This window comes from Lontra canadensis, unplaced genomic scaffold (assembly GCF_010015895.1).
Source record: "Lontra canadensis isolate GAN:19392208 unplaced genomic scaffold, GSC_riverotter_1.0 scaffold37, whole genome shotgun sequence".
Lineage (NCBI taxonomy): Eukaryota > Metazoa > Chordata > Mammalia > Carnivora > Mustelidae > Lontra > Lontra canadensis.
This window is the reverse complement of record NW_022631031.1, coordinates 666,844-682,686: the sequence shown is the minus strand read 5'-3', so window position 1 is coordinate 682,686 and position 15,843 is coordinate 666,844. Positions and strand designations below refer to the sequence as shown.

The 15,843-nt window shown below is 40.0% G+C and overlaps 1 protein-coding gene across 1 annotated transcript in view; it reads right to left on the bottom strand.

The window, feature by feature from the left end:
• PIP4P2 (phosphatidylinositol-4,5-bisphosphate 4-phosphatase 2) overlaps window positions 1-15,843 on the bottom strand; it is a 59,291-nt gene that overhangs the window by 30,391 nt on the left and 13,057 nt on the right. The window contains exons 2-3 of the mRNA XM_032869066.1: window positions 5,384-5,532; window positions 927-1,033 (exon numbers count right to left, since the gene is read on the bottom strand). Coding sequence (XP_032724957.1) covers window positions 927-1,033; window positions 5,384-5,532 — 256 coding nt within the window. The remainder of the gene's footprint in view (window positions 1-926; window positions 1,034-5,383; window positions 5,533-15,843) is intronic.

Genomic DNA, 15,843 nt, shown 5'->3' with positions numbered 1-15,843 from the left:
CAGAAATCACAGAAAAAACACAGTGAATGTCTTGATATACTCCTATTTGGGCACATCTATAATGGCATTTAATAATTGCCAATAGCTCCCAAATTTCTTGCATAGGTTATGCTCATCAAACACAAGTATAGCTCACAGTGAGGTACACAATGGTGATTAACACACTTCCAGGTTAAAATGAATTAAATCAAAGGTAAACTAGGTGGTTACTTTTGGGGTTTTTAAATTTCTTTTTCTTTTAAACATATTTATTTGAATCGATCTTAATCACATCATATATATATATATATGTATATATATATGTATATATATATGTATATATACATCATATATATATGATATACATCATATATATATATATATATATATACCTATATATATATATATATATATATATGACCGTTGGGTGTCCCCTCCCTTCACCGATAAAACAGATATCTAAAGTGGCTTGCAAATAGTGTTCTTAGAAACACCTTTACTGCAACTGTTTAAACACCTGCCTGCCTGCGTTCCAGACTGGGTTTACTCTATCTACTCAGATAACACTGGTCTGCAGGCTGCAACCAGAGATCTCAAAATACCCTTATTACAAGCGTTCTTAATAACATCACTGTATACATAACAATGGGGATAAGTGGTTACTTATAAGTTTAAGGAGTCACTAGTCTATTACAGTGCATTAAGTACTTATTTAACATCAAGAAAACTCTCATTGCTCATTCAAGAATATTATATCTTACAAATATTTGTGACCATTAATTTTAAACTAAACACATCATTCTTTTAACAAAGAAAAAATAATAATCTCGGTCCTGTAATTACTTTGAGGACAAAGACTATTTAGAACAAAGCCTGGCACATATGAGCCTTTAATAAGTACTTGTCGGAAGAACAAATGAATGAATGAATGAATCTTTATCTCTTACCAGTTAGGTCTCGGACATCCTATTCGCCGAGATGTGTCCTTACAAATGAGGAGACAATTACAAGGGCATCTAACATATTTCTTCCCTGTTGGGGGGTTTTTGATTGGCTAGATAAGGGAAGAAAATGCAAACACAGCAAATTAACCGAAGGACAGATTGCCAAAGCTTGTTTGTATATAAAAAGGAAATGATTCCTTAAAAACTTAGGCCCCCCATAGTGCTACCAAAGTACAGGTTAAGGAAAAGTGCATCATAAGTGATTTTAAATAGCTCAAATGTTGGCAAGCACTCTATGAAAATCTGGGGCTATACAGATGTAATTGTGAAGGGCATATTTCAAAATTAGTTGGCAGTGCCCTTTTAATATGAGAAGAAAAATTAAGTTCACAACAAGAATTGCTTTCCCTTTAAAGTTTTAAGACCAAAGTCAACTATCTGTGCTACCAGGTGCAAACATTCACTGAAGTTCCTTGCATCTATTTGGGAGGTGCAAACTCATTAGGAATATTGGGCAAAAAGGAGTATATAACAAATTTGAACTTTCCTTCACTGCTAGAATATAAGAAATGATTAATCTTATTACATCTTTTAACTTAAAAAAGGAACAACTTGCAATAACTCTTAATATTACCATTTTTTAAAACCTTACAGTAAACTTAAAAAAGCAAGAATAGGGGCGCCTGGGTGGCTCAGTGGGTTAAAGCCTCTGCCTTCCGCTCAGGTCATGATCTCAGGGTCCTGGGATCCAGCCCCCTGGATCGTGCTCTCTGCTCACCAGGGAGCCTGCTTCCTCCTCTTTCTCTGCCTGCCTCTCTGCCTACTTGTGATCTCTGTCAAATAAATAAATAAAATTAAAAAAAAAAAAAAGGAAGAATAGATACCAAAGAAAACTCTCCTTTAAACGAGGAATTAGCGGGGTGCCTGGGTGCCTCAGTCGATTAAGCATCTGCCTTTGGCTCAGGTCATGATCCCAGGATCCTGAGATTGAGCCCCATATCAGGCTCCCTGATTACGGGGAGCCTGCATCTCCCTCTCCCTGGGCTGCTCCCCCTGCTTGTGCACTCTCTCTCTCTCTCTCTTTCTCTCTGTCAAATAAATAAATTAAAAATCTTTAAATAAATAAACAAGAGCTTAGGCTTGTTAAGTAGATAACCTATGAAGCAGTGAGAGGACTAGCTCAGCACTCCTAGGCATGCCTGCCTAATTGTATAGCTTGAATCCAATCATCCGGGAATATCAGACAAACCCAAACTGGAGGAACATTCTATAAAACACCTTGCCTGTACTCTTGGAAAATGTCAAGGCAATCAAAGACAAAGAAAGACTACATTTCAGACAAAGGGATATTAAAGAGACATGATATCAAAATACAACATGGAATTCTGGGTTTACTCCTGGACCATATTGTTTTGTTTTGTTTTTAATGGAACCATTGAGCAAATATGAGTTAGGTCCAAAGATCAGATAATAGCCATTGTATTAATGTTAATTTCCTGCATTTGATCATTGTACTATGATTATATAAGTGGATGTCCTTTTTTTTTTCTTTGTAAGGAAAATTCACACTAAAATGTTTAGGGGTAGAAGAACCCCATGTCTGTAATTGTCTTAAAAGTTTCTTTAAAAAAAAAGATTATTTATTCATTTAGAGAGAGAAAGCCAATGTGACCGATATCAGTGTATTTGCGGAATGTGAGTACAGGGTTTATGGAATTCTCTGTACATAATATGTACTATTTTTTGGTAACTTTTCTGTGAATCTGTAACACATTTCAAAAAAAATGAGAAATTTAAGTAAACAATCTTATTAGAAATATATAAAAGTTAGCAATAAGTCATCAACAATTTATTAAACTATATAACAGATAAAATCTGAATATCTAAAATTTATAAACATCCGGAATGTGTTACTATCCAATCTAAAATATCAAGAAAACCAGAAATTGGGTTAATTCCTATACATCCAAATTTCCCCATTAAGTAAATGTGTACTTGGCAAATGACAAACTTTTTTATATTATATTCCCAACTTATTTCTAGACCTCAGTTCCCTCATTTATAAAATAAGGTGAATGAACTAGAAGAACTGGTCTTTATTGTCTGCCCACGCCTTGTCATGTCTGACCTACAGGGAAATGGGGGTGAAAATGGCATTGTCCTTATGCATAAGTTCTAATGTTCTTACTTAGTAAAATGACCTTGTATGTCCCTGGCACTGTACTGGACACTTTACCCCTGTAATCTCAAGGGCAACTCTATTAGGTAGATGTTATTATTACACCACTCTACAAGAGGAAACCACAGCGTAGAGAAGATAAGTCCCAAGGATAGACAACTACCAAGTGGCAGAGCTAGGTAGGATTCAAGACCCAGTCCATTAGCCTCCAGATCTCAGACTTATAATAATCAGTCATACAGCCAATTAGCTCTGCTCTTCCTCCAGGACTTCTCAACTTTTCCATTAACTTGCTCTAAAAATTGCTTCTCCCTTAACCTTAAACTCTGTATTCTCTAAACCTTGCTAAAATGTGTCTGTCTTTTCTCTTCCCCAACTTCTCTCATTTCTTTCCCAATTCTATCTACTAAAATAAGGACTTTCATTAGCCTTGTGTTTTTTTTGTTTGTTTGTTTGCTTTGTTATGTTTCTTTTTCTTTCTTTCTTTTTTTTTTTTTTAAATCTCCTCAGAAATATCAGGTTCCTATCAGGGGAACAGACTCACTGATCTCCTGTTTTAGGTGACATGAGGAGAATGAACCACAGTGAAACTGAGCAGGAGACGGTGATAGTGAACAGAAGGGAGTTAGTTGCTCTGTTGGGGCATTTACCTATTCTTTTCGACCCAGAATTTCTCCAGAGAAGCTGCTAGTTGTCTAAGACCTCTTCACTAATAAATTCAAGATCAATTACACTGCAAACATTGGCAAGTTAAAACACTCTTCACACACATTTTCCCTCTCTTCTCTTTCCCTGTAATAGAACTGATTCCACACAAGGCAATCTCATTAGATAGTACTCATTTTCTCTAGAATATTGAGAAATACTTACATTTCCTTACTTAACAGGAGTTATAATGATATAAAAATGTCAGCGCAATTTTCTTTATGTCCAGAAGTAGTTTATTTGTACCCACATCCTATTGTTCTGGAATAATGAACTCATCACTTCTGAGTAGCCAGATTGAGGCTGTTGGCTAAATCCACAGCCTGTTCTGTTTACTTCCAAGAGTAAATATAAAGCTTTACAAGTTTTTTTTCTACTCATCAAAGAAAAAAAATTTGTAGAGATGGTGGAATAGAAGAAAAAAAATCAACAGTAGCATCAAATCGAAAAAACACCTTTCAGGTATTGGGTGTTTTTGTTTTGTTTTGTTTTTAATTGTCATCTATGTCTCACAACTCTTATTTGGTTGTTAACTCTAAAATGAACACTATGGAGGTTAATGTTAGGTTTGCTATGGAGTGTTCAACCTAAAAAGAAAATAGCTGGTTTTGCCGGTATCACTTCTATTTACACAGTAAAGCTCATCTCCAAGTGATGTCCCTTATAAAAAATACATACTTACAATAAAACATATTGCTTCATGACCTAAGGTTTTATTTTATGACTTTTCTATAAAACATATAAAGCCCAATAAACATGTTTCATTTTTCTTAGAGACATAATAAACTCTGGCTGATTTTTTTTTTTTTTTGAGAATTTTCTAAGAAGGAAAAATATACAAATACCAACAACTGATATTTAATTGCAGATTTTGGGAGACATTGAAATTTTTAAAATAAAGCCTAAGCATAAAAGTAGAAATATATTTAATCTAACTAATACCACTTCATTACTTGAAACTAAATATTCTACTTAAAATGTAGTTGTTCTTCTCCAGGTTCAGCTCAAAAAATATGTGCTCTTCAAATTTTTTGAACATTTCTCTAAATTACTATCAAGCAAACAGCATAAAATACCAAGCTATTTGTAAACACTTTGGCACAGGGGTCAGTAATAAATGCATAATCTTAAGTCCAGAAAAACCATACAGACATCCTACAGATGTAAAACGAGTTTAAGTAATTTTCGACATGGTAAGTACAAAGTCCACATTTGAAGTAAAATTTGGCATATCTTTGTTTTTGTGAAAATCAAAATGGATTTAGTTGTGATGTGGATAGACACTGAGGATAATTGTAAGTACCTGACTAGGATCAGTCTCGTGTTAGAAAATAAAGAGCCAAATGGCATTATACTTAAATTCACCATGAAATTTTCATAATGGAATTAGCTTTAAACACCCAGAGACATCTTTGATGGTAAAAGAGAACTAGAGAGAAGAAAGAAAGGATGAGAAAATATGGCCATGTCTATATGCAGGCCACATCTACCTTTAAGTAACATTACTGAAGTATTTCCTTAAGAGACAAGACGTCAGATAATAATTTATGCTTTATTAATGGAAATCCTCACTTACCGTAGCTTCATTGCAAACCGTGCACTTAACCACATGCTGGTGAAGCTTGCCATCTAAGTTGATGAGAGACTGGCACACGCGGCAGTTTATTACTGGAATACCACTGGCATCAGGGCTGGCAATGGCTGTATACGGAGGTGGGAGTTCCGCTGAAAAGGTTATCAGTCACTGAATCAGAGCCAGCATTTTACAGAGAATAGAGGCAAAGCAGAAACTATCACAAATGACCTCATTCTTGTATTTATGTTTTCAGAGCTAGCCAGCTTATCCTAGTTTCAGAGCACAAACACACATGGGACTACATTGTGAAACAGAATAATTCTTCCTCTGATCAAACTAAATCATGTTTGCCTCAGTCTACCCAAATGATCTGGACTCCTTTTACTAACCTATACACAATATACCCACTCTGTTCCTGCATAAACTCGTAGAGCTTGTAATGGGAAAGTGATGATTCATGCCTAAAGAATGTGACACTAATGATCTGATTACCAAGAAAGAGAAATAGTCAGTGAGAGCAAAGTTTCTAAATCACTTACAAATACCCATAAATTGTGCAGCTGCCAGGCTGTGTTTACAAAGGGACCAGTATGTAACTGTTTGCCATGTCAATAACAGGTCAGTTTTGGGGGCAGTTAAGGAGAGACAAAAGTGTACCTAGGAAAACTAAACATATCCTCATGGAACAGAGCTAACTGGAATGGAACAATGCTAATTTGAGACATACAACAAAAACAAACTTAACATTTTCTTATCTCAAACTTTTAATGTTAACATTAAAAATCCAGGAAATACACTTAAGCATTTATGGGTAAAAAACATGATGTCTGGGATTTGGTTTAAATACTCTAAGACAACAATGGTTTAATAGATGAAACAAGATTAGCGAAATGTTGATAATGAATAAATACGATGACATAGAAAGTCATCTTGTTGTTACTACTTTTGTGTGTGTGGAAATTGCCAGAACAGAGGCACCTGAGTGGCTCAGTCGGTTGGGCATCTGACTTTTGGTTTCGGCTTGGGTTGTGATCTCGTGGTCCTGGGACTGAGCCCCATGTGTGTCAGGGTCTGTGCTCAGTAGGGAGTCTGCTTGGGATTCTCCCTCTCCCTGTCCCTTTCCCTCTGCCGCTCCCCACTCCGTGCTCTCTCTCTCTCTCAAATAATTAAATAAACCTTAAAAAAGAAAAGAAAATTGCCAGAATACACACACACATAGTTTTTTGAGTCCTAAGTTTGCCTGATTGGGTAAAGAGTGGAAGCCCAGTTTCAGAATCATGCTCATCTACCAGAAGTTGTAGAAGTCTGAGAAAGAAAATCCAGATGTACTACTGTGGAATGGGAATTTCTAAAGGGGACACCCTGACCGCATTGTGTTGCTACCTCAATTACAGGCATAGGAGGCCCTTTCGAGGAAAGGTATAGTCTTAGGACTTCTAGACAGAGCCACACCTCAACACGTTGATTCATGACTGAAGCCCCACTAAAGAGAACAAGTATTGCAAAGGGCTTCTGTGATACTCTAAAACTCAATCACTATAGCTAATCATGAAAAGACTTACTTTTGAAACAGAGATTTTCCTCTGCACAGAATTAGATTCTGAACTCTGTGTTATTTTTTAAAGCATAGCATAAACATAGTATGTTTAAAATTCACATATTACCACCTGGCATCCTTGAGATTTGTCGTATAGATTTTGTTTTAGACTAGCAAAAGATTAGCAATAAGTGCTATTCATTAAATGATTCATAGTAAGGGGTGCCTGGGTGGTTCAGTTGGTTGAGGCTCTGACTCTCAGTTTCAGCTCAGGTCATGATCTTGGGGTTGTGGGAGTGAGACCCCAGTCAGGTGCCACCTTCAGCAAGGGAGTGGAGTCTACTTGAGAGTCTCTTCCTCTGCCCCTCCCCCCACTTGCACGCACATGCGCTCTAAGATAAATAAATCTTTAACAAATAATAATGAATGATTCATGATAAGCTAAATTTCCACAGCAGTTAGGCCCTGAAAGAGGCCACTTTGAAATGACAATACGCATACATTTCTGGGAGGCTTCTACCAGAACACTGCCAAATACTGAACTTGAAAAGAAGCTATAGATGTCTTAAATTATAAAAATAGCCTTAAATCCTTGAAAGAATTTGAGGTTGATCCAGAGTGATTTGTAATGTATTAATCAAGAAGGAAAAACAGGTTAAAGGAACAATGAGTCAACAGTACATTGGAGCCCTTGCAATTTGCAGATTACTTTATCAGAGCTTAATAAAAAAGGTATTGTTCTGGGAAAAAAAATACATACCTCACTAGAAGTTCTAGACACACAGCCTGGCATTTAATAATAAATACTGCTTTAATAATTATTAGCATTATTAATAAAAGTAGTTTCATCTCTTGCCTTTTCCTTGAGTTATGAAGTAACATGAAGTAGATTCTCCCATCATACCAGGTCTCCATCTTACATAATACGACAGAAAAGAAATTTAAAGACAAGAGAATTTCACCAAGAAAACAAGTGCATTGAGGATGAGGGGGTGGGGGAGAAGCCACACACTGCAACATACACAAAAGGCCAGGAAAGCCCATCCACTCCAACAGGCAAAAGGTTTGCTCAAAAGAATCTAAAAATCCCAATGGGGGGTTACCAAAGCGGTTAAAGTGCATCACAGCCGACAAAACCCTGTGAATTTTTTTCTCTAAGATTTGTACTACATAATTTGTAACCTGTCAAAAAAAAAAGCTTTCGATTATGACAAAAATACGCTTGAATCTTTTGGAGGCTTGAGAAGAAGAGGGAGGGGGAAAGAAAACAAGTGAGGATCAGAAATTTACGATGAGAGAGGCTGTAAGCTCCATGAGACCAGGGTCGTGTCTGGCTTGTTTGGGACTGACTCCCCAGTACTTGTCTTAGTGCCTGGTCTATGGTAGATGTCTAGTGACTATCCACTGGATGGATGGATGGATGGATGGATGGATGGATGGGTGCGAGGGTGGACGGATGGATGGGTGGGTGGATGGATAGTTGGGTGGGTGGATAGATGGATGGGTGGATGGATGGGTGGGTGCGTGGTGGATGGATGGATGGGTGGGTGGATGGATAGGTGGGTGGGTGGATGGATGGATGGATGGATGCGTGGGTGGACAGATGGATGGGTGGGTGGGTGGATGGATGGATGGGTGGATGGATGGGTGGGTGGGTGCGTGGGTGGATGGATGGGTGGGTGGATGGATGGATGGGTGGGTGGATGGATAGGTGGGTGGGTGGATGGATGGGTGGGTGGATGTATGGGTGGGTGCGTGGGTGGATGGGTGGGTGGATGGATGGGTGAATCACTTGAAATTTATCAGACACATCTATTTCTCTTGCGAAAATAACACTAAGTATATTACTGCTGCTCTCACTGAAGAGGAGCTTGGGTCCTAGCATGAGAGCGAGCCTCACTGAAAAAAGGGTCTCTACTATAGAGGAATACCCTCCAGATCATGCACTAACAGAGGTGAGGCAGTCAGGAGACACTGGTCTGGCCCACCAGATAAACGGAATCAATCCAAGAGATCAACAGAATGACAGATGCTGCAGCCTAACTGCTGCATTCAACAGTGCTTCCAGGCTTTTTGTCTCAATTTTCTGTCCATTACTTTAGCCATAAGCTGACATAGAGATATGTCTTGTACTTTAACCCCCCAAAAAACCTTCACCTGTAACTCCCTCTCCTTTTGTGAGGGACTTTTAATTTCAGAGATCCATTCCACAGTTAATAAGCCTGTAATAATTGGCAATTTAGATTGTCCATTCTGCCTCTTTTCTCTTTAAAAGTCAACAGATCAGGGGTGCCTGGATGGCTCAGTGGGTTAAGCCTCTGCCTTCGGCTCAGGTCATGGTCTCAGGGTCCTGAGATCGAGCCCCACATCGGGCTCTCTGCTCAGCGGGGAGCCTGCTTCCCCTCTCTTTCTGCCTGCCTCTCTGCCTACTTGTGATCTCTCTCTCTGTGTCAAATAAATAAAATCTTTAAAAAAAAAAAAAAAAAAAAAAAGCTGTTCTGCCAAAAAAAAAAAAAGTCAACAGATCACAACTACCATACCTATTTCAAATTTCTGCCCTGGATAAAAGGTCCACTGTCATCTCAGAACTGAGGATCATTAGATATTGACAGCCACAAAAAGTCTTCATTTTGGAAGAGGCTTTTTATTTAAACAATAGTCATTTTCTCTATGGGGTTTACGTAAGTGAAAAATCCTTTTTTCCTCCAAGTGAGCAGTATTTGTTAGACCAGTAGCCCCCAGTCCCGAGAAACACCTTCCAAGTCTCAGAGTTACACCATGCTAAAAATTAAAGCAGTATTAGGAGTAACACAGTCTACTTTCTTCACCTTATGGAAGAGAAAACTGAGGCCCAGAGGTTCTAACTTTTGAATAGATTTGTATACAGCCTTCAGTGAAGTCAAGAGCTGAGTGCACTCCCAGAGGTTTCTCCACAATAACCATTGTCTCTCTTGGAGAATAATTTAATACAGGCAAAAACATAAGAACTAGTGAGAATCCTGTAGAAACACTACTTGTTTCCTGTAGAAACAAGAATCAGATCTGGACTAAGAGGGAAGAGAAGAAGGAGGAGGAAGACAGGGAAAATAAAAAATAGGACAGAGTATAAAAGAAGAATCCATTCATGATAATAAAAACTTGACAGAAAAACCGAGATTCGTAAAAGAGCCAATATGAAAGAATATGGACCACAAGGCATACGTAATGGTCTTCCTGAAACACTCCAAAAGAACCATTATTGTTCTGGAAACCCACATGTGATCAAATTACATTTTCCCTTCATAAACACAGACCTAATTTACCTATTTATGTCAAAGAGCCCCTTGTCCTGCTACTTCTTCCTCGTGTATTAATCCATACTTCATTTTTTTTTTTTAACCAAAGATATCCTCCAGCATTTTAAAGGTTGAAATTGTTTTTGCTGGACTTCACTGACCTTTCTTAGCTCAGTTATTCCTTTATAAGCCTCTTTGATGGCAATATTTTCCAGTTTAATTCACTTACTTCACTAATGCACTCTATATATTCCCTCCTTCAGGCCCTTGACAAAGATGTGGTCTCAAAATTGAAAAATGACATCCAATTAAAATGAGAGCTATTTTAGGACACTATGATTAAGGATGAGCAAGCAAATTACAAAAGGGCCAGCCTGCGAGGAAAAGCCCTGGCTGGCTTTATCTCCTCCTTAGGAACTTTGTGGAGAATATGGATAAGGGACAGAGTGAGGCTGGCTGGTCTGAGTACCTACTTCCAGGGTGAAACCTCTCGAGTCCAGCTGTGCATGAGAAGGGGAAGATCACGACCTACTCTATGAAACCAAAGAAACAAAACTATTCTGGAAAACTCTTGAGTTCTTCTAGTACCATGAAACCCTCAGAAGGTTCCATCGGGCTACAGCCAGCATGGAAGGGTAAATACCCTACTTATTACATTACTGACCCTTAGCTCCGAATCTAGCCTTCTCTGCTTTATGCTGGAGCCAAGCTCTGCAGACCACACTGGAACTCTGCCAGCTGGCGGCAGGCTACATTCTGTGAACAGGAAGCCTGCACGGTTGAGGGAGGACGAAGGACTTACAGCCCTTTCCCCAAGCGTAGTCTTTCTCCAGAGCTCAGGAACATCAGCACCAGCTGGCCGACCGACCCAAACTCTAAATCATTACATCTTAATGACTCCAATCACTTCCCTCTGTTCTCTCAGCCCTAGACCTCATGGCAGCTTCTTCCTACATCTGATACCTACTTGATGCCACAGGATAGCATTTTTACCTTTCAGTTACCTAGTTAACAACTTCATACCTAATTAACAATTCTATTATATTCTATTGTGTTGTTTCGATCTCCAGGTCTTAACTGATAGAAAAATTCATGCCAAGAGTAATCCCAGGAAACTGACCCTCAAAAATGGGATTGGGGGGCGCCTTGGTGGCTCAGTTGGTTGGGCATTCAATTTTTGATTTTGGCTCAGGTCTGATCTCAGGGTTGTGGGATCGAGCCCCACAATGGCTCCATGCTCAGTGGGGAGTCTGCTTGCGATTCTCTCTCTCACTCTCCCTCTGTCCCTCCCCCTGCTCTCTCTCTCTCTCTTCTCTCAAATAAATAAATAAATCTTTTTTAAAAAATGGGATTGGAGAAACGGTTTGATCATGCCTTGGGTTCAAATGCAGTGCTGATCTCCTTCACCAGTGGGACAGACACAGTAAGGTAGAAATTGGTGGCTCTCAGTGGCATCCTGATGAGTCAGATTATCCCCTGCAGATGACTGTGATGGTTATGGCTACTTCGCTAGACCATTAGGGCAGGAATAATTACTATCCAGGTTGTGATATGGGGTGGATTCCTATGAATACCTTGGAGCATTTACAGAAAGAAAAGGGGAAGCTTAGGTCTTTAAACTCTCAGCTCAAGTCACAGTCAGAGAACCCAGAGAACTTCTACTGCAGCCCTAGAAGTAACCCTTATGTCCAATTGTCACAGGGCTTACACTGCTGTAAATCAAACACAAATTTAATAGCGTAAACTGCAAAATTATAATGTCAAGTAAATCCACAGCCATACCAAGCTCTCCTGTGAAAGTTGGAAGGCTGATTGTGAAGGAGTGGACCCCTGAAACATGGAATAGGGGCATCTGGTTGTAGCCAAACAGAAATGAGAAACCCGGAGTCCCTCTGAGCCTCCCTTAATGAGTAGAAAGCTGCTTTTCTCCTTGTGTTTGAAGAGACAAGCCTTCCCTTACAGGAAACCTGTCTCAGGAGTGGACAGTCATCCTCCTTAAGACTCATCCTCTCCCGTGGTGGCCTCAAAACACAGAACTAAGCTCAGAACTCAACACGTTCCAGGAGGACAAGTCGAAAGCATGACTCAGGAAGCACTAGCTTATACATCAAGAGAATTGCAAGGTTTTGAAAATATATATGTTCAAAAACCTGGAGAATACATGTGGGGGTAGATCCCAAGAGCGTTAAACCAAAAAGGATAGAACTTAACACTGAGTTGAGCCAAATTTAATTATATGGGTGCATTTAGCAGATACTCTGGATTGGATGTTAGTTTTAAAGCTAGAAGTAGCTCTCTATCCATTTCCCTGCCTGTTGGTGAGATTTGGCCTTACGTTCAACGGAGCTGGGATGTCAGAACATCCCCAGCATGGCGCAGAAGAAGAATCAAAGGTTTAGGGTATTAGAATGTTGGAGTGAATTTATCAGATGAAACGTGCACGCCCACACCCTACTACCTCGATTCACTTTTTTTCTACGTTGGACTGCTGCTCCCAGGCAATCCCAGTTTTGTAGCTGAGGATGTGATACAGAGCCCCACCATGAGCTCTGAGGCCAGAGAAAGTGAAGAGACCTTCAGCTCTATTCAGGAGGAAAGCAGCAGCCCACCAGGCACTCTGTGGTGGGTTCCCAGGAGGGAGTGAGCAGTCCGTGGGTCACACGCATGTACTGTGAGCAGGGCGCAGTACTGGAGGTACATCAGAAACACCTCGGGGAGTGAGACTCCAGGGCTTGCAGGGCTCGTGTTCTTAACGTGGAGAAAGAGCAAAAGTGCAAGTACAACTGGGTGTGGAAAGTGCTCTGATAAGGATGGGCACAGGGGCTTTGCAAACATGGAAGAGGGCATCTAACCCTAACTAGGCAGAGTGTGCATCAGGGGTGTGGGGTGGGGGCAAGGGGAGAGGAGGCTGGTGGTAGAGTCATTCCAGTACAGTTTAGCTTTCCTGCAATAACGCAGCCTTTCTCCAAATTGTTACCTTTAACTCCTTTCTCCGAACAGCAGCTCTAGAAAAACAGCCAAACCTTACTGAGTGTGGAACCAACATCCATCTACATCCAAATGCCTCTGATGTTGCTTTTAAGAGCTAATGTGCGCTGGCTGACCGCACATCCCACAGCAATAGCAAGCCAGGCGTTCTTATCCAGCAGGTACTGATGAGAACTGAATTCCACTCTGAGCTATTAAGCTTTTGTCTGTCCCTCCCTTCATGGTCTCAGGCATTTGGACCCTATCGAAACACTGCCACATAACTGGAGATGCTGGCAAGAAATGCCCAATGACCTGCCAATGACCAGTTCCTGGATGACAAAAGCTTCTGACTGACCTCGCTGTTTCCCATAAGGCAACATTTCTGCCTCATTCTAATAATGCATTTCATCTGGAGCACTAAGCTTTCTTCAAGTATTGACAGTGAATAAGTTATGTATTCCTTTTTTTTTTAAGATTTTATTTATTTGATAGAAAGAGAGAGACAGCGCAGGGGGAGCAGAGCCCCAAGAGGGAGAGGGAGAAGTAGGCTCTCCCTAGATCAGGGAGCCTGATGGGGGGTGGGGGGGCTCAATCCCAGGACCCTGAGATCATGACCTAAACTGAAGGCAGATGCTTAACCAACCAAGCCACCCAGGGGCCCCAAGTTATGTATTCTTCTTTCACTTTATCAACTACTATATTTATTTTGATTTCAAAAGATGCAATTTTTTTCTGACATGATTTATGTACAATTATACTGTTTACATGGAAGGCCACATTTATAATTTGTTATTTGCAATACTGCTTCCAAGAAAGCATGTGTTTCAAGAAAAATGTGTTTTTCAGTACAGAAAAACAAATTGTTGTTCCCAGGGCAAAAAATGCACTTGCCTAGAAATTAAGAAACTTCTCCTATAGCCTAAGGAGGTAAAGAACTCCTATTCTGTCATTCTTCGGAGACAGCTCATTTTTACTATGTATCTACATTTTTAATTTTTTTTTAAGATTTTATTTATTTATTTGACAGACAGAGGTTACAAGTAGGCAAGAGAGGCAGGCAGGGAGAGAGAGGAGGAAGCAGGCTCTCCGCGGAGCAGAGAACCCGATGTGGGGCTCAATCCCAGGACCCTGGGATCATGACCTGAGCCAAAAGCAGAGGCTTTAACCCACTGAGCCACCCAGGCACCCCTGTATCTACATTTTTTTTTTTAAAGATTTTATTTATTTATTTGACAGAGAGAGATCACAAGTAGGTAGATAGGCAGGCAGAGAGAGAGAGGAGAAAGCAGGCTCCCCGCCAAGCAGAGAGCCCGATGCGGAACTCGATCCCAGGACCCTGATATCACAACCCGAGCTGAAGTCAGAGGCTCAACCCACTTAGCCATCCAGGCGCCCCTGTATCTACATTTTTTAAAGACTGTGCATTTCCAAAAGAAAGGAAGACACTCCTTTACATATAACTAAGTATACACACTAAATGATAACTTAAAGGTTATAAATATTCATAAATCAGTTATAAAATATAGTCAACTATAACTGAGCCCAAATCTGTTACAAGACATTTTAGATAAGAGAGAATTTGAGAAGGGAAAATGACCTCAGTATACGGGGAAGAGAAAAAAATTCAAACAGATTTGTAATTTATTTGCTTCAATATATGATATTGCATGGCAGAATGTAAAGTTCCAACATAATCAGGGCACCTGGCTGGCTGTGTCAGTAGAGAGCATGTGACTCTTGATCTCGGGTATGTGAGTTCAAACCCCACTTTGGGCATAGAGATTACGTTAAAAAACAAAAACAAAAACAAAAATGGGCACCTGGGTGGTTCAGTGGGTTAAGCGTCTACCTTCAGCTCAGGTCATGATCTCAGGGTCCTGGGATCAAGCCCAGTCCAGCTTCCTCCTCAGCAGGGAGCCAGTTTCTCCCTCTCCCACTGCCTCTCTTCCTGCTTGTACTCCCCTCTTTGTGCTCACTCTATGTCAAATGAATAAATAAAATCTTAAAAACAAAAACCCAAGGTCAAGCATAATTAGATGGTATTATACTCAGTATATTCTTTTTATATATACTCAGTATATTCTTTTTTTTTAAGATTTGGTTTATTTATTTGACAGAGAGGGAGATCACAAGCAGGCAGAGAGGCAGGCAAAGAAAGAGGGGGGAAGCAGGCTCCCTGCTGAGCAGAGAGCCCGATGCGGGGCTCGATCCCAGGACCCTGAGATCACGACCGGAGCTGAAGGCAGAGGCTTTAACCCACTGAGCCACTCAGGCACCCCAAAGATTTCATTTATTTATTTGTCAGAGAGAGAGAGCATAAGCAGGCAGAGTGGCAGGCAGAGGCAGAAAGAGAAGCAGGCTCCCTGCTGGGCAAGGAGCCTGATTCAGGACTTGATCCCAGGACCCTGGGATCATGACCTGAGCGGAAGGCAGTGGCTTAACTGACCAAGACACCCAGGGGTCCCTCAGTATTTTCTTAAAATATTTCACCCATTTAAAACATGACATAGGGATTATAAAGATTCTAGATTAAGTCAACAGTTTCATAATTTTGGAATTTGGCACATATTCACCATAAATCTAAGCAAAATCGGACACAAAAATGGAGTGACATGAACTTATTTATTTTTAAGCATATCGATTTTTATTTATTTTTTATTTATTTATATTTATTTTTA